General features: G+C 32.0%; 2 protein-coding genes across 2 annotated transcripts; one reads left to right on the top strand and one right to left on the bottom strand.

Moving 5' to 3' along the window:
• Positions 1–6,460: 6,460 nt before the first annotated feature.
• On the bottom strand, positions 6,461–12,183 carry LOC132720463 (tubulin polymerization-promoting protein family member 3-like). Its single transcript, XM_060704606.1, has 4 exons — positions 12,028–12,183; positions 8,357–8,565; positions 7,926–8,100; positions 6,461–7,107 (listed from the first exon to the last, which is right to left on the bottom strand). The coding sequence occupies exons 2-4, from the start codon at positions 8,554–8,556 to the stop codon at positions 6,928–6,930; spliced, it is 555 nt and encodes a 184-aa protein (XP_060560589.1). The 5' UTR covers positions 8,557–8,565; positions 12,028–12,183; the 3' UTR covers positions 6,461–6,927.
• A 9,975-nt stretch (positions 12,184–22,158) lies between these two features.
• LOC132720462 (uncharacterized) lies at positions 22,159–26,449 on the top strand. The gene is made up of 4 exons (XM_060704605.1): positions 22,159–22,907; positions 23,176–23,266; positions 23,508–24,849; positions 25,207–26,449. The coding sequence occupies exons 3-4, from the start codon at positions 23,509–23,511 to the stop codon at positions 25,930–25,932; spliced, it is 2,067 nt and encodes a 688-aa protein (XP_060560588.1). The 5' UTR covers positions 22,159–22,907; positions 23,176–23,266; position 23,508; the 3' UTR covers positions 25,933–26,449.
• The last annotated feature ends 819 nt before the right edge of the window (positions 26,450–27,268 follow it).

Below are 27,268 nucleotides of genomic sequence, written 5' to 3'. Positions count from 1 at the left end.
AATATCACTTGTCTCTTACCGTTAATTCAGAAGTTATGAGGTATAAGTAATCGGTGACTTACTGAGAAATTGGTAATTGCCGGTTAATCATCCAGGAAAGCCGTTTAGGAGGACCGACCACAAAGATATAATCAATCAATCAATCAATCAATCAATCATGTGTTAAAGGCGGCGTAAAAACAACAAATCAAATAATTACAACTTGTTTAACTTCAGATCGAGACAGAGAACTATATAAGTCTGCTTTGATGGATGTAACTTCCTGGTCGTCTGCTGCTGTTTCTGTATTCTGTGTTTTCCTCTCGGTAATTTTGTGATCTGTTCTAGAAAGATACTGATCTTTCAAAGCAGGAAAATCACTGTGGACGAGATCGTCATCAGCAATAGTCGTATCTGCAACAGAAAATAGATTATCAATTCAATTTCTCTTTAAAAAAGGGTTTATGTAATGCACGTGCACATATGTTTTAGTAAGAGTTGTTAGATATTATCATATGAACGATAAAATAAATCGCACGTGTATTCTAACATACATCTCTTGGTATATTGGCTTACAATATAGGGTTAATGCACGTTTTTTCGTGTTATAACGTCTGCAGAGTCCCGAGGAACGGTTGGTGCCCGAGCCCGGTAGGGCGAGGGCTCCAACAGTTCCGAGGGACTCTGCAGACTTTATAACACGAAATAAACGTGCGTTGACGCTATTATAGCATAAAATTTTAAAACAGATTCATGATGTATATTATATATAAAACACAAACATTAAATCCTTGTGCTTGAACGGTATTTATCCAACTCTACATGTTTTACGTATGCGTTTTATTTTTTCCGGGGCCAACAACTTGAGAACCGAACGAAATTTCGAATTTTAATTGATTTAACAAAGTTTAACTTTGGAGATATATTAACTTAAGAAAAACATAACATTACTCTACCCAAGACAAAACAGACGCCTCAGAAATTCCTAGAATGATTACAGATTGGCGGTAGGAAAAAGATCAGTGACATCAGATTCAAATTCAGAATCGTTTTTTTTAAGCACGCAAGTTTAAAAAAAAATCAGGCATAAAACATTATTCTCTCAAAGAAACATACAGAACATTTATCAATATAAACGTCAATAAAACAACGTTTTCTAATATTCATTTTGTGCTTTCCATTTTTGTAAGTTAATCGGTACGGGGATTAAACTGAATGACAGATTCTATTTGTTTACATTGACAACTGTCCGTTTCTAAGAAAGGGCGACAACCAAGATAAGCGGCGATGTCTATACGCCGTATTGCCGGCATAATATCGCCGTTATGCGACTGAGGCCCTCGAATTAATAATTCCAATATAACAAGAGCACATGACTCTGGCAAACAGGCCAATTTGTTTACTGGGCCCTGTATGTATTGCGCATAGGTAAAACCGGGCTATAACAAGAGCGCGTGACTATGTTAACGCATGGTTTTGGCCCCGTTATAACATGGGCAAAAGAGGGAAAAATAGCCGATTTTATGCTATAATTGTAATTAACTTACTTACATGCATTTGTATAACGTACAGATGACGTCAGACCATCACATTGTTTGACTTTTATTCCTGGAAAAAATTCCTTGATGCAGATTTTTTACAAATATAAGGGGTGTAAGGTATATTTTTTAATTTGTTATATATATAATAATCTTTGATATATATTGTATCACATGGATGTGAATACAATAAAGAAAACATAATAATAAAAAGGTATAGTTAAGAGTAAAAGAGAGAGAAATAGGATCCCTAAAGAAAGTCCAAAAACGGCGAATTCGTTGCAGACTCAGTTAAAGTCATTCATTTCCTATTTGGACTTGGTGTTTCCATCGTTAGCAGTTGCTAATCATGCAAAACTCGCAGTGGTATTTAAAGCAGCTATAAAGATAAATGCTCTCTTGGCAGCTGAGTGAATACACTTCCGTTGCTTCAGAAGGCAAACTGTCGTGAAACATCCGACCGATTCGCAGGAAGATAATATCTTTAAGTGTTGTTGCGTATTATGGAAATTCTTCCAGACCCTTGAACCTTTCATTAATATGTCAATGCAAAACATTTATCATTATTATATGATACACAGAGTAGATTTTTTTATATAAACAGAAGCATTTTAGAATAAAGAATATTATTGTTGGCAAATATTAGGCTGTGAGATATCTAGAAAGAAAGTGAGCAAATTTGTCACATTTTATTAATTATTTTTAGATATGTTAGATATCAAATCAAAACTGACTTACGTCCAAGCACGGAAATAACCAAAATAAAAGAAGAAACTTCATAGTTGTATGTAGCAGTCACTTCCAGATTTTAAAATGAAAAGTAAAACGTACAAGAAGAGTATTTATAGTAAATCAGACGTAAAACTCAAAAGGTCGCACTTTTGAAAAAGAAAAAATATATATTAGAAATTGCAACATATTTAAATCCTAAGAAATTTACATACGAGTAAAAATGACATTAATGCATATCATCAAAAAAAATATTATTTGTTTTGCTAAATAATGGCAAAATGTATACTAAAACGAAAGCTAATTACTGGCATGATATACATAAAGAACAGATTTTGAACTGAAACAAAGTTGAGTGCTAAATTCATTAACATTTAAAATATTTGCAACAATTTCAATTTCTTATTCATAATGACATTTGTTGGGAGACCATCACTTGCTTGTTCCTGTATATATAACACATTGATCAATTTATTCTGAATCAAACGTCACGCATTTTACATGGTAAAAAATCTTGTCTCGTACGATCTTCTTATCAAAAGGGGAAGTAAAATAAGAAATCAGTTGTTGTACGGAAAATATATTGAACTTTTTGAGCCTTTTGCAGGTTACCCCATTTATTTATCAAATATGTATGCAAGTAGAGTATGGATATAAATATACGAATGCATAAAATAGCATCATACATGGATGCATTTAAAATTATATAACAGCTATAAAGGAAGGTAGGAAAAAGAACCCAACTATGATATGTATGTAGGTAAATATGTTATTTATGCTTAATACGGGTCCATCCGCCCGTTAAGGCACAAAAAGCAGCTTTTGCTGTCGAGTACGATCCCAGACATGTCACCAGTCATGATCTTCAAGGCACACAGGTGCATGCAATTTCAATGGAGTATTAGCCAAAAATATGAATTTTGAGCTAAAAGTAGGTCACTGTACGACGGCCATTGAGATCTTAAATGTACAGTAACCTGAGACAATATGATAAGGAGGTAGCCCTGAAAAGGGCTGTTATGTCAGCAAAGGGTCTGCCTTTCAAACTGTCACTCTCTGTGACTCATTCTCCTACTTTGTAGCACCACTCCCTTCGGCACTAGTCAGGACATCGGCAGCCGAGCCGATGACGTCGATAGAAAGTGTCACTGCCCAATGGGTCAGGGGTAGTTTGGTCTCCAGGACCTGCCATATATGTAAAGCAACAATCGCTAGGATCTTAACCTGTCAGCATGTCCTCGGTGATGAATCAGCAAAGCTGTCAATTCTTCTGCCGATTCCCTGTGCCTTCTCTGCCACGTGCACTCTCCAGGTGGATGATAGAAGACCCAACTATAATAAGAAACAAAATTCTAATACTCATTCATTTGCACTCTATCAATGAATGTCATAAAAAGATCTATGTACTTAAATACTGTGACATAAAAAGGAAATACCATGTAAAACATAAGTGTCGGATGCAGGAAGGACGCCCTTTCAACTTCAACAGAAGTGTTTCATCCGAGGAAGAGAAGATCCCTGTTCATGTACAAGGGATTTAAAGTTATATATAAGTACACATGAGCTCGCAATGTGTCTGTCAATTTATGTCAACTCGTCATAGTTGTCTGTCTCTTTTATAATTTTGTCATTTTTATTCGGTTACTCCCCTTTATATTACATGTTTCACATTGTTATTATAAGAAATAATCTGAACCAAGAAGTAAAGAGAAGTGACGTTAGTGTCTTTAACCAAGTATTTCCCCTTGTACCATACTGTCCTAAAGACTTGTCTTAAAAATAATGTTAGTTTTTACATTTTTACTTTATGTTATGAGTAAGCATATAAACAAACTGATTGTTGTATCTTGCACGTAAGGCTGGAATTTTAACATTGACAAAAAGTCAAGCGATATGCGTCTATCTTGATTTTTTCTAGTTTCACCAGCGATGCATTGATTATATTTAAAAAAAACTGAAAAAGGAAGAACACACCTACCTTGAGAGCAAGGAAAACAAAATTTAAAAATGGAAAATTGCAGACGCTGTTTTATTGAATCTGTTCAAGAGAGATTATAGAAAATCGCAGCATCTCTCACCCTCCCTAGCACCGGTTCCGAACGGACTTTTGTTTACACTCATATACATATAATTTTTTTAAAATATATCACCATGTAATTTCCTGCATATTTTTCTCTCTTAGTCTTAAAGTATTCAAATGAGTATGTTTGTCTAAAGTATATACAGTACAGTACAATGTTTATTCTTGAAACCCAGTTTGATTCATTTTTTGGAGGATCTAAAGTACGATATTTACGATTTATTTTCGCCAAAAAAAAAAATGCGTCCATTATTAGTAAGTATGTAACTTGAAACTTGAATAGCAATTATAGATTTCTATAATATTTTCAAGTGGTCTTTTCGGTGGAATGGTTAAATGAATGTAAAACAACTTTTAACCAAACGTATGATTGTATAAGATAAAACGATAAGATTTAAAGCATTTTGAGTTTTGTTGTGTCTTCTTAGTTATGTATTAATGAACATTTTCCGATTGTTTTACTTATAATTAACGCTTAATTGACAAATGATACTTCCACTGACTTTCTTACTTTAATGATTTAAACTGTTCTGTGCTACACAGTACACTCATATGTTTATTTATATGTTAAATATCGCTGCCTTACCTAAATTGCGTATGTAACTGGAAGAGATTGTGCAATACGGTTGATCAAACCAAAATCTGTCTGGAAATAAAAGAAAAATGAACTGCACTTTAGAATGACATTATACTTACATGTCGTCTGCGATAGATTTGTAGCTGGTTTTATCTGTAGTGGCGATGCGATGGCAGTTACTTAATTTGAAGAGTGGTTAGTTCTTGAGTGATAATAAATTATGAAGATATCAACTGTTGGTGAGTCACCATCATAACAGTCAATCATTTGAAATTTATATTTTAATAACTTTACTGGAGCATAAGGTCACTTTCATTTTGTCCAGAAATATGTTTGTTATACATTATTTATTGGTAAAGCAGAAAGATAGTACTTAAAGATGTATGTTATTATTAAGGTTGTTTAACACTTAAGTGAAATTATATACATGTATATAGTATGCTTCTACAACAATTTTCAAACATCGAAGAATATGTATAATGTGTACTGCAAATATTTGCAAATATTTGTCCACATTATATGTAATCATTAAAATATATGCATTCATTTCTTATTGCAAAATTTGACTTAGACTTTATAGAAAATAAATTTCTAATTACCTCCCTTTATTAACATGAAATGTGAATTCGGTAATATCTTTACAAATTATGTTTTTTTGGACTTACAAATTTATTTATTTATGATATAAAACCAAAAAAATGTGTTACAGGATCTTTAATACATCCTATCCGTTTTGTTAATTTATTTATTTATTATTTATTGATTGATTGATTGATTGATTGATTGATTGATTGATTGGTTGGTTGGTTGGTTGGTTGGTTGATTGATTGGTTGATTGATTGATTGATTGACTGATTGATTTATTTATTTTTTGTTATACGAGTACATTAGCTATTGGTAAAGATGGTACGTCATAAATTATTTCTATTTGGTTTATTGATTAGTTGATTGATTGATTTTTCTAATACATTATTAATTGGTTAAGCAGAAAAAGTGTGCTTCATAAATTATTTCAATTTGGTTTGTTGATTGATTGATTGGTTGATTGATTGGTCAATTGATTGATCAATTGATTGATTGATAATATTTTCGTCATATTTATTGTTTATGATAATAATAATAATTATCATTATTATTTATCATTATGATTATCATTATGTCATCTATCAAATGATTTCTATCAATTGGCTTGTGACAATTCATGCTGGTTTTTCATGTACATAATTACATGTCATCTACAGTTTATGCCGGATAGATGGTGATCATGTGACGTGCCCCGGTCCCTCTCTTATTTTTCTTCTCTGAGCATACACGCCGACCACTAGAAAAATAACCCAAACTCTTTCAAATTTCAATGTCTTAGATCTTACTGCATCACCGTCAGCAAATATTTTTCTATACATTTGTTGTTAATTATTTCTTAAGGTTTTTCATTTGAATAACTATAATGAACATTTGATAGTTTGAAGTGATATTTCTGTCTTAAACAAAACCTTGTAAATAACCATGTCAATAATAACAAAATTAAAATAATTTAAAAAAAAAACAATGACAAAGTTCTCTTTTCACAAATATTCACAAACACAAATTTATTTTTTCAAAATATCTAGAAAACAATCACATATTGACACAAAACATTATAATTTATATTTATAAAAACATACTAGAAACAGCTTCGGCTCGGAGATTTGCTAAGATCACATGCGTAAATATATCACATTACGTACAAGTAAATATAAAAATGAAGTATAAAGTAAAAAATACTAATATAAGTACATTGACATAAATAAAGGATAGTTTTCGTATTTCGTATTTCTCTATTTCGTATATCTCTATTACGTATTTCTCTATTTCGTATATCTTCTATTACGTATATCTCTATTTCGAATATCTCGTATTGATCGATAAGCTTAAAAGTATTGATTTACTGCGCTCATTTCACGTTAGTTTTATTCATTATTTTAGTCATTTGCTGAGCGTTATAATTATGTCTTTCCAAAAAGCGTCTATGATTCTGGTCGTATTTATTTCTTGCCGTATGAACCTTCGTTTTTATAGTTACCGACATAACCAGAGTTATCGGCAATATCTGCTCGACCTTCAATACCTTTGCCCTTACCGTCCTTGTCAAAACGTTCTTTATGTGCCCCAGTATATTGAGAAGCGTCCGTCAAACCTCCAACATTTCCAGTTGCCGATTGTTTCTGTGAATGAAAATTAACTACATTGTTCAAAAGAGTATCTTAATAATCAGTTTTTATTCAGCAAATTGTCATAATATAAAAGAAAAAGAAGAACAGAATCAATGAAGAAAGCCCAACACGGCAACATTGAAACTGCTGCATGAACGGTACTGGAAAGTGCAAGTTATCGTCCACGCCCCCTATCATCGGCTTAAGCAAAACCTTCAAAATGGTCAATAATTATTGAACAATAAGATTAGTAAAGTTATATACTGACTTTAATTGAACGTTGAAAATTCCAGTTAAATAAAAAAGTGTATTGAAATGTCCATATGATGGGTGCAAAAATGCCTACATATAAATCAATAGAGAAAGCATGTGACAGAATGACGATATATTGAAATTGAAACTGCATAGATATGAATCTACATAGAAGTATCCCACATTTAATTTATATAAAAATATACTATAATTATTTGATTGCTTGTAGACTATAAGAATAACATATTTGAATGAATTTGAATAAAATTATTGCAAGCAAGGTGAAAATGCTATATTTCAAAATCAAGAGAAAGTCTACTTCGCGGTTAAATCCTTTATATAAAATGCACCAGTCTCCTCAAATTAACCAATACGAGTATAGACATACACTTGAAATTCGTACTTGAAATGCCCCGCGCCGCAAACTCATAGTCTGTCACGTCAAACTCATAAATTGAAATCATAGGAAATTGTGTTACTATATATATAGTAACAAGTGTATTAAAAGGTTGGTAATTATATCGAAAAAGATGCCACTGACAAAACCTGTTCTCATGCGAGGATATACATGTACTTACAACAACTTTAACGTTTGGTCCACCACCGGAAACGCAGCTTATTAAATCGGTCTTGATTGTCACCACCTCAGCATCGCTTTCTGCAATTTTTGTGTTCTTCGTTTTCCTCTTGGCAATTTCATGGGCGGTTTTAGAAATATATTTATCCACGTTTGCTTTGTTTACAACCATGTGTCTGAAATAACGTCATTTACAGAAAATATGAAAAACTATATTAGCTACAACATGTATACAGAATACATATCTCAGTGCTTGTAAATATTTAGAGAACTGTGTACTGTACAATTAAAAAATGTCCACATTCCAAATATATGAGTCTTATAAATATCATAAAGTTTATCAAACAGGTAGCTAAAGAAATGCCAATAACAAGACTGAGAAAGATTGTTGCAAGGTTTGACATGATAAATTTCAAAACATAGCACACTAACGGTTTCCCCTTTTCTTTCAGAGCAGGAAAAACACTTGCGTCACAAATAGATTTGACGTCATATTTCTTATATCCTTTATCGAAGCAATCGGCGACCATCTTTCCACTGGCCTTTGACGTCATCATTGTTTTATCCTTGGAACCTGCAAGGGTACAGAACTCCTGGAACTTGGCGACGAGATCATCTCCGGCGGTAGCCATTTTTTATTTCTGCAATAAAGACGTAAGCGGATGAACACAATTGTTGTTACTTTGATGACGTCATTATGAAAAGATCACAATATTCTAGTACGTTAAAGAATAGGTGCTTGTCGCCTATAGGTGTCTTGTACATAAACAATATATGCTATACGTTATGAATAATCGTTTTTTTTTTTTATTTTGAATCAGAGCGGGAGGGTTTATATAACTTTTTCATTGTTTTGAAATTATCCGATCTGAATAAGAAACGTGGTATGATATGAAAGAAGCAAAATAGTTACGTGTTATTGTCGTTTTATAAACAAACAAGATAAAGCCACTTAACTGTTTACCATGCTTGTCATATACTGTTATAAATCAAGTTATAGTGGTATTGAATGAAATTAAGCTGACCGAATTTTGCGGTAATAAGCTGCTATATAACATTTTAACTTAAATCTACTTAGATATAAATATATTTAATATTATGCAATGTTTATTGCTACGTTATGAGAAATCGATATCGACGAAGGTTTTTCACATTGCAATATTGTAATATTGCATTCATACTGTACTTTAAGCTTTAATTCCATTAAGTCTGTGTTATTTCAGTTTGTTTACCGACTGTGAACACTGGTGATTTAAGAACGGCAACATTTTAATACTTTACTGTCCGATTCAATATATTTAAGTTGGTTTGTCTCATTATTTCACTGTTGCTGCTCTGTGGCGCATACAAGATCAAGGTCGGAAAATAACGACATAGTGTGGCAAAGCATGTTCTGGCTTTTCATCTAGCCAATGTAAAAACGCCAAGACACGACAGAATAACAAACAAAGTAACCGTGTCTCTTCTTTTCAAATTTCAAATTCATGAATTCACGATTTCAACTTCACGAATTCAACTTCGAAGTTGAAATCGTTAATTAACGAAGTTAAAACAGTGAATTCACGAAGATGAAATTGGGAATTCATGAACTTGAAATGTCTCCACTGGTCTTTCGTACAAATGAGTTAAATTATCACTAATGATACCCTGTTTAATGCTTCAAACGTTACGCACGTTTTTCATGGTGTTTTATTACTGTAACCAAATTTCATGATGAAAAACTACATTGAGTCGAGTAACTGCAATAATTAAATGAGTTTTGGTGTATTTTCGATAAAGAAAATAATGAAACAGTAGAGGTTTAGAATTGGTGACTGTATAATTATATGCATAGTCAAATATGAATAAGTTCAGGTGTAGTATTATGAAATATAAAGCTAAACAAATTTCAAGAAATACTGTAAAAATTTATTTTCACATACTGCTTATAGACTAACTGGCTTTGTTATGACGCATACGCATGTAAATATTATTCATACCATAATTATATAAGAGTATCGTGGTTTCTCAAACATGTATACATCTTTTAATAATAACAGCAAATTTAGTCTCTTGGCGACTAAATCGTACCTTGTAATGCTTATAAAGTATTTGCCTTGACAAGATAAATATTTTATATACATTGTCGTTTGAAAACTTCGCTTAAATCTCAAGTTTTCATACATTTATTTTAAACCTGAAGCATTCCTTAACCGCCCATATTCTCAAGCATTTGATTTACAAAATCCGGGTTTAAAGTTATTGAAGGGTTTATCTTTATGGCAATGTGTTTTTACCCCGACAGGACAAGCCATGCTGTAATTCTAGTAATAAAGGCCCCTTTTCCTTATAAATTAAAATATATTTAGGTTATGTCGTTATGAATGTATTTTTTTTACCGTAAAGAAGCTTTTTTTAATGATATTTTTAGGTTAAATTACGTTACACTATCTTTAGGTAGTGTGTTTAACAGTCCATAAACCAGTTCTACCGTAAAGGCTTTAATAAATACCCCTACCCTATAAATTTGAAATATCTTAAAGAAACGATAGTACATGCACTCAAAATTACTTTTAATTATTATATTTACTGTTGCAGTTTTTTTTTTTCACGGTAGAATTTTAGTATACATTTGAATGTATTAATGTATTCAATGTAATGCTATGACTTTAAGTCGTATTTCTTAAATGTTAAATAAACTTTTGCTATGTTCTGTTCTGTTCTGTTCTGGTGATAAAAATAGAATCTATTGTTAACAATGTATTAATATATTTACATTTGACCGATGGTCACGTTTACAATTGGCAATAACTAAAGAAATAATCAATAATATTTTACCTAACGCTCAGGTAGAAAATGTCTTAAGAGTGAGATTTTATTGAGAAAATTACAAAGTAACAAGTAAACACAAACAAAACATTTTTACGGTAATTTAAGAAACACCAGTATCTGAAAACACATATATTTTAGAACATTCAACATCAACAATAACTTGATGACCATAATTTATATATAATGAAAATTTTACATTAAGACATGAAGGAAATTTTACTGTAGAAATGTTTCAACGGCGACTTAAGATTTCTTCACTTCGCTGACATATTAAAAAAAATAATACATGTCGGAGGCTTTTCTAATCATAAATGCATGAAGTTTAAATATACCTAACATTATTCAAATTTCGTGTATACTGGAAATCAGTAAGATATTGATGACTAAGCATACATGAATGAATTTCCAAAACGCTCACAAATTAGTTTTTTGTTTTGCAAATAACGCGCACACGTCTTTAAAGTACTCAATATGTCCATCTCATATCTCTACTTTAAATGCACACCTGATGGCTCATATTTAAAGTTTTAAAAAAGTCGTTAACTTTAACATTTTAACTGCAGGTGTACACATGGTGTATTTCTTTTAAAACTTAACTTAAAAGAATTTGTACCTTCCCTTCATTGCAAATTCTTGCAAAAAATACATGTAGTTTATAATATTAACGTTAGGTGTAAAATGGTGCAATATCTATGCCTGTAAAATGTTAATCAAATTAATAAATATTATATTAAGTCCTTTAAGTTCTTATTTTGATTAGCAAAAAATATTTTAGAATAAATGCATGTTTGTGTCGATTTATATTTAATTACAAAAAAAGGATTTGGTTATTTACCTTTTTTAAGTTTTGTTTAGTTTAGTTTAATAATTGAAAAAGACACATGCTTGCCTAAAGCTGTTCTTTATAATGAATATGCATATTCTGAAAAGATTATATTATTAAATTGAAATAAATAAATACATAATTATATGAATATTTGATAAAAAAAACAAAATGTTCATTTCAAAAACCTTTTTTTAGTTTAATAATTGAAAAGGACACTTTCTCTTAAGATTATTCTTTATAGTGAATATGCTTATTCTGCAAAAATATTATTAAATTGAAATACATGAATACATATATGAATATTTAATTTAAAAAAATGAAATGTTCATTTCAAAGACTTAATCATGCCTTCTACATATCACAAATGCAAAATGTACGAATCAGGGATTAACTCCTGCAGTTTCAAAAATAATTCCGAAAACTTATTGTTAAGTCAACTTTAATAAAAGAAAAAAACAAATTTTACTGTGTAATGGACAAGTCCTCTCTATTCCAAAATAACACTAAATTGTCGACTCCGAAATATACTGTTGGCAAGCGGGTGATAGATATCACGTGACCAAAACAAGCGTTACGGAAGGACTTTTGCCCACACGATCGAACAGTTTTATAGATATCACTAATCTCTTTTTATGGTACAGTCCAATTCAAAATGGCCATTAGCTAAGGCCATGGTCATTTATATTTTGGTTTTACATACAGCACAGTTCATTTGCGTATTTTGTGATAATTTACTTCCGGATATTTTTTCATATTTTTTTCATTAAACGTACCAATATCAAATAAAATATAGGTTGTTTTTTATTGATTTGTTAAAAGATACGCAGACGTTAAAATTGAATGTCTTATGTTTTATCAAAACTTCATGATTTAGATAATGTAATCGGTGATTAAGAGCATAAAAGTACATTCGTAATACAAAACTGAGGCACTTTGGGGGAGTTTTTATTTAACTTAACCGAAATAACACGCATTAAACTGTATTAGCATCTCTCAACATTATACTTTTAATGCTTAATAAAATTGACAGAAACAGATTGGGAAGCATGTGTTGACATAAAGAAGTTTAGGCTCATAAGTCTTGTGTAAATAATTTGTTGATTGGCTAAAAAACTGCTATGAAGTATAAAGGTCAACTATGGTTCAACTTCAGGGGTAGAAAAAAAAAACATAACAAAAACTATTGAATTAAGACAGTTCGTTATCAAAAGATTAAAAAACGCGTGGTTTACGAGTTTCCGTGAATTAAAAATAGCCAGTTATTACGCGTCACTGGGTGATCTTCGGAATGCTTTAAAATTGAGAAATTTCATTGACGTCAAAAAAAAGATGGGCGTGATAGATTTTGTTTTTATTTATTTATTTATTTATTTATTTATTTAACTATTGTATTTTTTTGTATTATTACGCCGACAACATAACAAATTTATATGAAATCGGTAAAAGCTTATACGGTAAAAGCTTATATGAAATCGGTAAAAGCTTAATGTGAAACATCATAATTAAGATCATTTGTATATTTCTTCTCAGCCTTTGTTATTATCTTCATTTATAACCAGTATGTTCAGATGAAATTATTTATTTATCATTACACGATTGGCTTCATATTCTTGAGTGAATTATATGTCTTCAATTAGCAGGAATAACTGTAGGTCAGCTCATCTCACAAATGCTCTCCAATATCAGGTTTATGAGAAACATAATAGTTCAAGGTTCTATGTCCGGTCAATATAAGCTAAGATATGTCGTCTAATCAGGACAGGGAGTGGTGGCCTTATCTTTTCACGGTGCCTGCCTCTTAACCTAGGGATCGTGGGTTCGATCCCTACTCGGGTCACGACCAAGATTTCTCATGTGACACCAGTACTGGTTAGGTCCAGTAAGCGGATTCAAATGTGATTTATATAAGTTGCATGCGCTTGTTTTATAATCGAGCTTAAAAATAAAAACATTAAACTAATCAAGAGGTCCAATAACGAATTCAAATATCTGTATGAGGGGACTATAGATATAATAATGTTCAAATGTCTCGGTTGCAACATCGTTACATGCATCGTGGGTATCCGACGTCGGGTTGCAAGGGCTAATTTTGGAATTCGAACGCCAAACCTACTATACGAAGGTTACTTGATTATAATAACAATTTAATTAATGACTGACTATCAAAGGATACTCAAAAAGTTCTGAACTGGAATTCACATACATGTATGTCTGAGGTAGACAAATGTTATGTCAAATTGTTTGACTTGAAAGGTCTACTTGAAACATTCTGTCGAAGAGCGACTCAAAAAAGTTCGGTATCGGCATGAAATGTCGAAATTGCGAGGGTTACTTTGAGATTGTTGTATGCCTGGTACGAATTTAACACCTTATTCCTAATTTGTATGATGTTTTTTGCAGTTTTATCATGCCACGTTGCATATGATATCAATTCGAGCGATCGTAAGATTCATCTCATTCGATATCAAAATTGTTGTTTAATACAAATCGTAATTTGACCACACTGATTGAGCCTATCAGACTTTCCTCGAAATTTAACTTCTTTCATGTAAGACAAGAAGGTTTTGCAGGCGACACAAATGAGCGATTATATGTGAGCCACGCGCTCTTTAATCTAAACGATAATTTATTTAAAATTTATTGATCACTGTTCACCTTTGGGGGCTTGCAAGAGATAAACTTTGAGAAACTGTTGAGTTAATTTGTCTAGATATTTGTATTCGCATTCGATTTTCCGATAAGCAGTATATTAATATTTGATACACTTGTCACATCAACGTGTCCCTAGACGGCAACGATTCAAACTGCTTACTTTATGGGAATGCACTTTGTCAAATGGAACAAGTAACATCAACGTGCCCCGGGACCTCAACGATTCAACGAGAACTCAACAATTCAATGAGACCTCAACGATTCAAACTGCTAACGCTATGGGAATGCACTTTGTAAAATGGAACAATTAGGTATGTGTCAAGTTTTGGTTATGGTCAATACGTCATTAATGACCATTCTTTCCAAATCGTCGTCTGCTGATTAACCAGGTGCATTCTGGGAAGAGTCTGCTGAAACTTCCGGTGGCTGAATAATCATTTATTTTTCATAACAATGTTCTTTCTTCTGTTCTTTTATCAATTACATGAATAATCTTTAGGAATCTATATCCCGCTAAATGGATTAAAAACCTTTTTCAAAAGAACTTCACGAAAATCAAAGGGAATGAGAAACTTTGTTCATTTCAGTTATCGGTCTATCAATGACCCAACTTATTATAATCAATTAACGGAAGAATACGTTCGTCAATTGTTTATATTGAAGAATTGATCTATCACTCAAATAAAATCGGCACTTTACATTTCCAGGGTAATAATATTGATAGTTGCCGACATGAAAAGTGGTGATAATGACGTGTGGGACATTTCTTCATACACGTGGCTTATGAATATTTAATTTTGTAATTTATTATCAATCAAGCAAGCAAAGGCACGCTGTGATGTGCCTAGTCCTACAAAAAAGTTTAAAGGGAATCACATAAGTATACAAGCAGCAATAGTGTAAGTTGGTAGGTGAAGGTCACGTGACATGAGTCCGTGAATTCGCTAGGATTTAATCTGAATTCAGATTTTATCACTGCATGGATGGTAGGGGGAAGGTTGGCTGGTACAATATCTAGGCGATACATGTATATTTGTATGAAAAAGAAAAGTTAATTGAACTTTAAAGGCAAATGTAACATGACACAAAATGTTTCCTTCAGTATAATTTAATACAGTCATATCTTTGGCAGCATTGGCCAATGGCTGCAGAAAATGGCCGAATGAAAGAATTTAAAATGTGCACCTTTGTAGACTGTAAGAACTGGCTCTTCTGTTATCTAAGATTTTTATGTCATTTTTAATTGTTTCTCCCTTTTGTTTAAAAACATAATTTATAGCAGACAGTAAAAAACAAATACAAGAACTGTATATGGAATAGATTCAAGATTCAAGATTCTTTATTAAGTAACGTAAACAAGTTATGTTTCTTGTTACATGATACAATTAACATATATACGTATTACACATGACAAATACAAAAAAAAAAAGACATGAATGATTAAACTCACTGAAAACAAGTAAGCATAATATGAGCATATACAAGAGGATGAACTATGTACAATTACAACAATATGTGAGCGCATGAACATATGATAATTATTTAACACAGACATTTTTACAATACATTTGCACCACAGTATCAGATAATTATTATACAATACCAAATAATGTAGAAATTATTATATTAAATTAATACACATGTAAGTGATTACAGGAAGTAGCCTTAATTACTTCTAAGTATAGTTGTTTACAATGTTTTGTCTTATTATAAATGCTTCTCGTATAAATTTACATAGTTTAATTACTACAGAATAGTTTGCAGATTACATAAGTTCTATAAATTTAACATCACTTGGTCTGTAAAAATAAAATTTGTTAATATAACGTTTTCGAATCTGATTGTATGCTGAACAGATACAAATAAAATGATATTCATCTTCTAGGTCACCACTGTTACAAATCATACAATGTCTTTGGTTACGTTCAGTTCTATTATTACCATAGCGACCTGTTTCGATTCGTAGTTGGTGAGAAGATAGCCTTAACTTAGTCAATGGAATACGAAGTTTAAGCGGAATGTTATCTAAATAATATTCAAATTTAAAAGAATTTTTAAATAATTTATAAGCACATAAACTTGAACTAACAGACAATGTGGCAGTCCATGCCTGAACAAATTGGTCCGTTAGTCTTTGTTTGAATAACAAAGGAAACGTTTTAATATTAATAATATCAGGATTGTTCCATACATATAAAAATCCATTATTTTCTAACAAAGATTTTACTTTAGATACCCAATTTACCTTGCCTCTTTGACAATCATTTAACATTATTTCATACATCTTTTTAACTATAATATTTTCACTGTTTACAATTTTTAGCCAGTATTTTACAATCCTGACATATCTGTTAATGAACAGCGGGTATCTGCATAGCTCTCCATAAATAGCCATAGTGCTAGTACTTTGTTTAACATAGAGTATTGACTTACAGAATTTTAAATGAATTCTCTCAATGTCTTTGCTTTTGCTAAAACCCCATATCTCGCTCGCATAATTTAACACGGAGCCAACAAATGCATCAAATAGTTGACAAAGGGTGCTTGGCTTTAATGACATGCCTTTGGTATTAGCAAGCAGTATATTTAATGCCTTTAAGCCTAGAAGAAATGCTTTTTATTTAAAGGACTGTAGAATTTCAAGGGTAATAACTCGACTGAATATTTATTTTCATAACAAATATTGGTTTGGGCTAGCAAGTGTTTTGAATGAGTTTGATGTGTTAAGTATAACTGAAGTGTCAGTGAACAAGCACGGCATCGACTGGATTTTTTTTTCGGATACCCATGATTGAAAAACATGTAACCTGTAATCAATGTTAATGGTTCGGCAGTGGGTATCCGACGATGGTTTACATGATGATTTGAATTTTAATCCTTCTATTCAACATTTGGATATTTCATTTCTCGATATAAAAAAAACTCGGCACGTTTCAAACAATGCACTTTAAATGTAGATTAAAATTTTCGCATTCTAAAATAGATCTATACACCGGGGTAACCTTGTAAAATCATTGACGCATTTTGGGTAATCAATACATGCCCATTGAAATTTTTCAGTCATAAATCATATCTGGTTTTTAACTTTTAAGTATTTTCTTTACAAAATGATTTCTATTCATTCTTAAGGTCAAAAGAAAGGTTTTTATACTTGCTTAAATGCGTTTTCTTTTTCTTTTCAATAGCTTATTGTAGATCGCCTGTTAACCTAAATATCAATTTTCCACCAAAAAAAAAAATTGTAATAACGTCATGTACTGTTGAAATTCTGTAAGAAAGAAGATTTTTATACATGTATTTGCGATCTTGCAAAATGTGCAGTGTAAACATAGGCTGTTTATCCTGCTTTATTAAAAAAGGGAAAAAGGAAGAAAAAAGAAACATGCATGCATTGTCACATAATTATAACTATATGCATTTTTAATCACATTAAAATACTAATATGTACAAGTTGTCTTGGTGATGTTTTTTATGCGGTTTTTGTTTTGGTCATTTAACAGGGACATAGTTGTTATATCTACAGTCTGTTACATTCGATGTTTCAAAAATCAGAGGGGTCTTTAAGGTTATTGACTTCGATCCATTTACACCTAGCCTCTGTGAGTTCGAATCTTGACAAAGCACAAGTTATTCTATAGGAGGAAGCTATACAGATAGCGTGTGCAAAATGAAAATTGTTTTATTTCGGTTCCCGATCAACACACATAGTTTATTGTCAGCAACAATGACAACAGATTCAGGAACAGATCTGTCCCATTTTGATTTAATACGGCGACTAGTAAAAAATAAACTGAAATAAAAAAAATACAATGTCAGTGTAGTTTAAAACATCCCCACCTCGCATTTTGAACACTTCATGATATAACTTGTATAATGATCTATGATATTTCATTTTTAATTCCAAATTTTAGAAATATCTGCGAAATTCACTTAAGTTATAACCCTTAACCTAGCTGGAAAAACAAAACTGATAAGCCTTTGCCACCAGTACTGAGCCTAGCCAGCCAGTTCATCCGCATAGTTTGACCGGGCTTTTGACTGACTGACTTGACTCTCTAATCACAGAATTAATAATGTACTTCTCCAAAAATGGAAGCTGGACAAGTCCATTTAAGGAATTCAGCAGGTTAAGGTGCTCATGTTTTGTACAATCCGAGTGTTAAATAAAATGAGACGACTGTGTTAGGAAAGAATGGTGGCCGGACAAATAAAACCATTCAGTTGTTAAATGCGAAAAAATATTTCCTACGATAACAGACATATGAAACATAAATTATATTGTGTTTACTTAAGAAAATCACCCGACGAATGATACAAACCAATTTGTCAAATCAATAACGGCTTAAAATATTTAATTTATGACGATTATCAGCTGAGCCCATGTAATTTGCATACTTATCATATATGAAATTTAAAACTCTTTATTTACTTTACTAGTATTTTGTTGCAAATTCAAGTACAGTGGTATTAGATATATGCAATGACATTGAAGTAATTTGGAAATAATGTTATTCACCAAACCTTACTGTTTATTGAGATATTTAATATCTAAAAAAACACCCGTTTTATTTACCCATAAACTGTTTTGAATTTCCTATTAAGTTAAAGAACACATTGAACCCGATTCGACACGCATTTAAAAGTTTCTGACAGTTTATTTGTCGAGGAGAAATGATCTGTAAAGAAGATCTAAATTAATGACAAAGCACGCACATGACGTGGGCGCATGTCTGAACTCATATGCTAAAAATATGTCTTTTTTTGCAATTCAAAATGCAATGCGTGTCAACTTGACATAAAGTACTGTGATCAAATATCCAAACATCCGAGATGACTTGTTTACCACTGTTTGTAGCTATATGTAAACAGAGATACAGTGCAACCCGTGCTATGAGCACTCTAAATACAGTAAAACGTGACTTGAACGTCACCTTTCCTTGTTGAACTTGTTTACTATATTTTATAGCTAATGCTATTAAACAATGATAGGACAAGTGGCTTCTTAAGCAAGATATTTTTATATAAGTGTGATCATATAAATAATTTAAGAAATAAAATGATTTCTTGCAGTGGCTAGTTGTTTATATGCAGTTTTCAGTTGCACAGGTCTGGCTGTATATTAAAATAGTACAGCCTTGTCTACAAAATACTCAATTTTTTTACATAAACTATTCCTTTAAAAAATCTACATACTATCGAAACATCTCGGCTTTGATCAATGATAATCTTATAACCGAAGTTTGGCGGAAAGGGCCGAGAAGATGTGGACGAAAAAATAAAAAGGGCTTCTTTACTATTGAAATGAAAACACGGTTCACTGTATTTTGATTTGATGAAAAATCTTCGGAAATGTTTAAACCAAACTTTAAATTTCATCTGAACGAAACCATTCAAATACTAGTAATAGGGTGTGTGAATTTAACATTTATTATGTTAGATGCTATAACGCATATAAATTGATTTTGTTATGAACCAACAATTTCTACAAAGGTTTACAAGTTATTAAAATCTTTTTCATGAGATGGCAGTTAGAAATGGATTTCAAATATTCTGCCGTTAAGTGAAAACCTCTATTTGTATGACGGTTTAAGCTTGCCAAATATTTTCAAAAGAAACTTAATAAAATGAAAGTTGTGTTTAAACACAAAATAATCCCTGAACCCAATCAAACAACTGCGACCTTGGCCTGCGATCAATGACCATTGCTGAACTGTGAAATATATATAAAGATCGATATCGTTTTCCTTTTTAGCAATTTACTGTAAAGGAAAACAATTTTGAGATATAAAATTTTGCTTACTTTAATTGTCCTTATTACCAGGTTGCGAAGTTATTAATCTGTATAACAAAATATCTTGTCAATCTACGCAAAATGATCGGTTTATTCTCCGTTTAATGACATATATATTTTGCAGTATTTCTAAACTCTCTGATAGATGTAATTGGTTCAAAGGCACATTCAATTAATTGGTCTGCAATTCGCCACGACACTGTTTGAGTCGGATGGAGGTTACAGTTAAAGACTTGGTGTATACCCATCATTGCAGGCATTTTATCTGCCACCTTGAAGTGTTCAACGGCCAGTTTACTAGAAGTCAGCGACTTTAATAAGTAATCAAGAGAGGACATTTTCCACAGAGATCCTGTGGGTGTGGATCGGATTTGTGGCCCCCAGTACACACCTATATACGCTCCCTTTGCAGCTCAGTAAATACTTTCACATTACTTCTTACTTTCGTAAGAAAGTGAGCGATAGTTGAACATTCGACCTATGTGCAGGAGAGTAACAGCTGTAAAACCAAAATAGCTTCCATTTCCGTAAAATCTCAACACATACACTAATCAAACAGACCATTACAAAGTTACTAGAGCTTATTAATAAAATAATACAATCTTAAAAACACCCGTGTGTAAATGAAATTTATTTGGTTTTAGAAGCGTGTAGTTTGGGTGGGATTGAGGTCAGAAGTCTGGTGTCTGAGTATTTCTACACCTTATAAAGTATGACAAAATTATTTATTTATAAACACTCTCAGTATTGGCGTCCCTGAATAGAAAATGTACACACAAAGATGAGTAGTAGAACGTGACGTAAATGCTCTTGTAGTATAGAATTTGTATGAATGATATTTAATATCTAAAAGCTGCGTTTGTCAAAAGAAACAATTAAAGGACAAAGTCTTAATGGAATACATTGTACTTGTTATTGTTTTAAAATGTTTTGTGTTTGTGGTCTATATATATATGTTTAGAAGGCCATATTTGAAATTATTATTATTACTTTCTAATGGGTATATAATATGAATTTGGTCATAAAACATGAAGAAGAAAACAACCCAAAAGCAATATTTCCTGATTTTACAGTCAAATCCTTTATGTATTCTGTCATATATACCCTTTTGTCAAAGGAATACTAATTATAATATCATAGCGTGTACATTACTTATACATACAAAACTTGAGGTGAAATGTATATTTGTTTTGAAAGAGAGAAGATAAAAATCAAATTTAAATGTTTTTCTACAAAGTTTTTTGTATGATTTTTTGTGTGTGAAGTACAGTATTTATGGTACTGGCTTGACACTTATTTTAATCATACGAGTACAAGAGCTTTATTCTAGACAGTTCGCTCAACTATTCCAAGTGCTGACATTCTTGTAACAGCACGAAAATGGGAAAAAATCAAAGTCAAGAAGGGGCATAATTACAAATGTATATCAAATCTATTACAAAGTATTCTTGACAAGAAATCGGAAATGTAAGAGTTTCAAACCAATATCTTGTATAGAGAGGTTCGAAGATATTAACTGAAATTATGAAGAAAAATATCTTGACCATCTTTCGTTTATAAATTTAGGGGATGGCTATATACAAAAATTTAAATCTCAAAGCTATACTCAAATTCTTTCACTGCAATTCAAAACCGTAAAAGGCCATGATCCAATCTTAAAAATACATGGCATAGTTAAGCACCCTTTCTTATATGTAAAAATAATGGTCGTAAACATGCACTAGTATTTGAATAACAATGGGGTCATTGAAACGTGTGGATGGTGCAATCAATTTTGATTAAAAATGCTGACACAGACTCAGAAGCACAAGTTCTTTCCTTCTTTATGTTATTTTGTTTCTGAATAATCAAGCTTATATAACAATCCTATACTTGTTTTAACATTGATCTATATTAGGAACCTACCTTTAATAATCTGTGAAGTAATTGCATCTCAATTTCCTGTTCAGTAATAAAGGTGAAAATGAAGTATTGATTTAGGTGCTCTTTTATCAATAGCTGATACATGAATGACTGATGAAGTATTTTCAAGTCCTAGGCTGTACAATGTCAAACGCATTAGATAACTTGTATTATAGTTAACATAGTAATGAAAATAAGGAGTATTTTTGTAGGGAACGCGGGTACTGGGTGATAAAGCATAACTTAATTAAAGGAGTAGATTCGCTTATGCATGAAATATGCCTAAATATTTTGTATTTTATAAAACTTCAAATTTTCAAGAAATGAAACAATTTTCTGGAAGAACATCTTTAGCTTGTTGATATATATGAAAAACAGTAAAGATAAAACGTCTGTTCCGTGCAATAAAATACGCTTGAAGTAAGGGCTAAAACCCGTTTTCCGGTATTTTGTATCAGTTTTCGACGATAAATTGAAAAATTTGAATGGGGCACAGGTCTCGACCAAAAAACAAAATACGTCATTGTCATTGTGGGTATTTATAATTTACAAAAACGTATCAATAATTTTGGTCGAGGCCTGTGCCCTTTACGAAAATTTATATTTTCCTTCCCTTGGTGTCTGTGCAAAAGCAAATCGAATGCATAGAAGATCAAAGATTTAAGCTGTATTTTTATAAATTTTTACTTGTTTTTGCGGTCAAGCATTGAGATCGAAAGCAATTATCATTAGTCAAATAAAATATGTCTTCTTTTCTGTCATGTTTTGTTAACTTATTGAATGAAAAGTGAAAATCCAGCCGATGATGACAACGACGACGACAACAACAACAAAGCCATTGTTTACACTTTACCTAGCAAATCTATACTACTGTAACGCTGACAGGGTTTAAAACAGTCAATAACGTGTGTTTGTTTATTTTGTGAGCATTTATTCTCGGATCTAGGAATGTATTCCAGTCCAGATATGACTTTGTGATAACCGTGACAGGGAGTTTCCAAGTAAGTATAATTTTATCCATGAAATTGTCGAAATCTGTGTTTCGTCTGCATAATTTATAAAGTCGAACATTATCCAAGTAGAACTCAGTATTAAATAGTTAGAAAAAGTGTGAAGGTAATGTATATATTTATCAGGTAATTGCCAGAATAACAAACTGAAATATGTGTCGAAAGAGATAGAATACTTAATTTAAAGCATCCAATCCGTTTACTTTTATTTAGTCACGTATCGACTTTAAGTAGTAATTGTAAAACATTTTGATTTCAGTTGTGGCGATGGCGTAGTGGTCTAAGTGCCCGGCGCATGCATGTTTTATATGACTGATCAGATCCGGCTAGTGGTTCGACCCCTGAACAAGGTACATTTTTTTTTCGTAATTATTAAATGACAGATTATTATTTAAATAATTGTTTATTAAATAAGTGAAAAAAAAATTATTAAGTATTAAATGAGAGTTTATTATTTAAATCATTATTTATTTCATGAGTGAAAAAAATAATTAAATTAAAAGTTTATTGTTAGTTAATAAAACCAAAATACAAGAGGAAATATTTTTATTTTTTCTGTCAAATCATTGATGTACTAAGTATTTTTTTCAGGATGCCTGGATCGGGTCCAAAGTTTTATGCCTGTGCAGTGTGCAAGAAAAGAACTAAACCAAAAGAAAGAAGACACATAAGCAAACCTATAAGAAAATATCTTCAAAAACGGTTATTTGTTGATGTTAAAGACAATGAAATAATTTGTAACAAATGTAGACATAAATACTATGCATTAGAATCATCATCTTTTACAAGAAAAGACAGCAACCATTCAGATCCAGATTATGTTCCATCTGTTTCAACTTCTCAATCAAAAGGAACCAAAACACCGACTAGTCCGCCATCGGTATCATTAAATATAAAAACTACCAGTAAAACACATTCAAGATGTTTAGTCTGCAAGAGACCAGGGCCAAAATTAGTTGTTCTGTCTTCAGAGGCCAGATTCAATGTGTTTATAGAACAGAACGTACTCATACCTGCTGGTTCTAGGTGCTGTCCAGTACACATACATGAAGGCCTGCTTTGTTCAGATTCTCTAGAGAATGTGCCGATAATAGAAACAGCATTTCTAAACAGGACATCTGTCCTAAAACTTATAAAACATTTAAGAGAAATATGCTGCTGCAAACAAAACAAATTGAATTTTGATGTCTTAAACGACGTAGAATATGAAAACTTAACAGGGCTTTCACGTTCTCAGTTTGATGATGTGTTTCGTCATGTTGCCGACAAAATTTATAACTCTCCATCACGTTCTTCCAGAACAACTCTAGGAATTTTTCTCCTGAAGATGAAATCGGGCTTGTCTAATAAGCTATTGTCTACTCTATTTGGAATTAGCAAGTCAAGTGTACGGAGAGCGATTGTTGCCACAAAACATGCGATGATGAGAGGATTTGTGCCGTTATATCTTGGTTTTGAAAGCATAACAAGGGAAGATATTATCAACCATCACACTAGACCGTTAGCCAAGTCCCTTTTTGATGCAAATGATGGGAAAGTTATTTTAGTTCTTGATGGAACTTATGTTTATATTCAGAAAAGTAATAATTTTAGCTTTCAAAGACGTTCATATTCAATGCACAAAGGTCGTCCATTAGTGAAGCCCATGGTTATTGTCACAACAACCGGATACTTTGTTACAGTGATGGGCCCTTATTTTGCTGATTCAAAGAACAATGATGCTTCTATCCTGAATCATATGTTGAAAACAAATACTGAAGAGATAAGGGACTTTATTCAGGAGGATGATATTTTTGTTGTCGATAGAGGTTTCCGTGATTCTCTTGAACTTTTACAAGATTTAGGCATTAGGGTGGAAATGCCTTCATTTTTATCCAAGGGACAAAAACAGATGACTTGCGATGATGCAAACAATAGTAGATTTGTAACCAAGGTATTCTGTTTTGAAAATAAATGTACTTTATAAATGTATTTTATCTTCAGATTTATAAGTAAAGACTGTATTACATTAGATCTACATAGATAACACAGTTTATCTTAAGTCTTAATGTTTGTTAAAAACAATGACTGCTTACCAAGTTATTATGTGATAATCGTTTAAGATTGATTTCCATTAATATCTATTAATATAACTAGATATTAAAAATGTTGTTGGTTCTACTGAAGTGAATGTATTTTGACATTTTAAAGCAATACTTTGGTTCTATGCTTTTAAGAATTTCACATATATGCGCACTGATATCAAACTGAATATACAGTTATGTTATTTGTTGTTCTTCGTCTTTTACAGATTCGCTGGGTTGTAGAATCGGCAAATGCCCGGATTAAAAGTTGGAAATATTTTAATCATGTTCTCCCAACTAATCAAATTCCATACATTGGTGACTACATAAGAATAGTTTGCGCAATATGCAACAAGTATTTTAAACCACTTTGCAATGCTGATAGTGATGACGATTCACGTTTGGCCTCAAAGATGCGTGCATTATCATCAAACGCAAACATATTGAAATCTTATGTTGAAGATAATAATCTTGAAAGAAGATCAGCTTTATGGAAACCTGTGGACGACTCATCATTGCAAAGTTTTCCAAGGTTTAACGAAGAACAGTTGAGATCGTTGACGTGTGGCGTATATCAACTTAAAATGTCATCAAGTTATATACAGGAACATTTAGATGGAAACTGTGAAATCCATGTCCACAATGATGATTCTGATTTGATCCGGGTACGGATCCAAAGTCGGCACACGTCATCCAGGAAATATCTGTTATGGATAAGATTTTCTGCTGCAGATATTGAAGCTTGGTATTGCAAATGTCGTGCTGGAGAACGTGTTGTTGGTATGTGCTCACATATTGCCTCTGTTGTGTGGTATTTAAGTTATGCAAGGCATTTACAATGTCAGAAGTTTGGTGTACACAACTGGGGAGAGTATCTTGCAGATGCTGGCAAAATACCAGAGACAATAGATGAAACTGACTCTGATACAGACGTTAGTGTTATAGAAGAATAGTGGACTTTGAACACTTTGTTGTTTACATTCTGCTTATTTCGCAGGGCTCTGCAACAATTAAACTGCAGTGAAGTAATAATTGTAAGATTTTTCTTTCACAAATGGATTGTTATAACAGTGGAAGTACAATTAATCCTTGAAGTAATTAATTGTAATTTACTTACGTTATTGATTTAAACATATTTTATTGCTCTTTTTGTACACATTTATAACGTTATATTATCATAATATAAACACAAAAGTAGCAAAACGGTTGAACCATGAGTTCTTACAACATCAGCAAACGGTTTTCCCTGATATATTGAATTATCTTATAATAATAATAATGATAATGATAATAATAATAAGACAGTTACAAACCAAATTGAATGATAGTACTAAACCAAATTGAATGATAGTACTTGTGTTATTGATGTAATGTATTTACATATAATTATATTGTATTTATATATGAGCCGCGTCACGACAAAACCAACATAATGGGTTTGCGACCAGCATGGATCCAGACCAGCCTGCGCATCCGCGCAGTCTGATCAGGATCCATGCTGTTCGCTATCAGTTTCTCTACTTGTTATAGGGTCTGTAAGCGAACAGCATGGATCCTGATCAGACTGCGCGGATGCGCAGGCTAGTCTGGATCCATGCTGATCGCAAACGCACTATGTTGGTTTTGTCGTGACGCGGCTCATATATGTATTTAAGAAATAGTATACAACAATGACGGCTTCATAACATTATAGTGACCAATCAGTCAGCCTGACTGAAGCGGAAGGCTAATGTCCGTGCTAATGTCTGTTTGATGTTTCGGGCTGACTGGGAGGTCAGTAAAATGCTAAGAGTTGTTTTGAGTTATTTCTTATTTAATATAACTTCATTGTAAAAGTTGGAAATCATATTGTTTAAATCACAAACAATCTTTTAAAATGCAATGAAAATTATTGGCATTCAGCTTATATTACGTGCGCTTTTTTTATTTTTCTCACCGTTGCACATTATAATAGTCCTCGCTCAGACGGTAATTTTTTTTTCAGACCGCTGACGTCATCGTGAATAGTATACCCTGTAAAGGCCCCTTTATGTACCCGAAATGCAATACTTTCATTTTTATTTCTCAAAATATTTTTTAGTTTCCAACAAGTTACTCATTGGTCTTCTTCTTCTGTTACTTTCAGCCAATAAATTAAGTACATATATAATAACTTAGTAATTTTTATGGAAGTCAAAATATTACTTGTTTCATTACTGTTTTCATTGCTACACTAATGACATATTAGTACATTTACCGGTCTTTTGTTTATGTAACAAGCATCTTATATGCTCTAAACCATTATTTAAA

The sequence above is a fragment of the Ruditapes philippinarum genome, unplaced genomic scaffold (genome assembly GCF_026571515.1).
Source record: "Ruditapes philippinarum isolate M1 unplaced genomic scaffold, ASM2657151v2 ctg144_1_1_1_1, whole genome shotgun sequence".
Lineage (NCBI taxonomy): Eukaryota > Metazoa > Mollusca > Bivalvia > Venerida > Veneridae > Ruditapes > Ruditapes philippinarum.
This window is presented reverse-complemented; position numbering and strand designations above follow the sequence as displayed.

What these genes read in the sequence shown, in the direction of transcription:
- LOC132720462 (XM_060704605.1), top strand. Translation starts at nt 23,509, where the DNA reads ATGCCTGGATCGGGTCCAAAGTTTTATGCCTGTGCAGTGTGCAAGAAA. An exon ending in ATAGTAGATTTGTAACCAAG is followed by an intron (nt 24,850 to 25,206) that starts GTATTCTGTTTT and finishes CGTCTTTTACAG; the next exon opens with ATTCGCTGGGTTGTAGAATC.
- LOC132720463 (XM_060704606.1), bottom strand. Translation starts at nt 8,556, where the DNA reads ATGGCTACCGCCGGAGATGATCTCGTCGCCAAGTTCCAGGAGTTCTGT. An exon ending in CTGAAAGAAAAGGGGAAACC is followed by an intron (nt 8,101 to 8,356) that starts GTTAGTGTGCTA and finishes ACGTTATTTCAG; the next exon opens with ACACATGGTTGTAAACAAAG. An exon ending in GACCAAACGTTAAAGTTGTT is followed by an intron (nt 7,108 to 7,925) that starts GTAAGTACATGT and finishes TTTCATTCACAG; the next exon opens with AAACAATCGGCAACTGGAAA.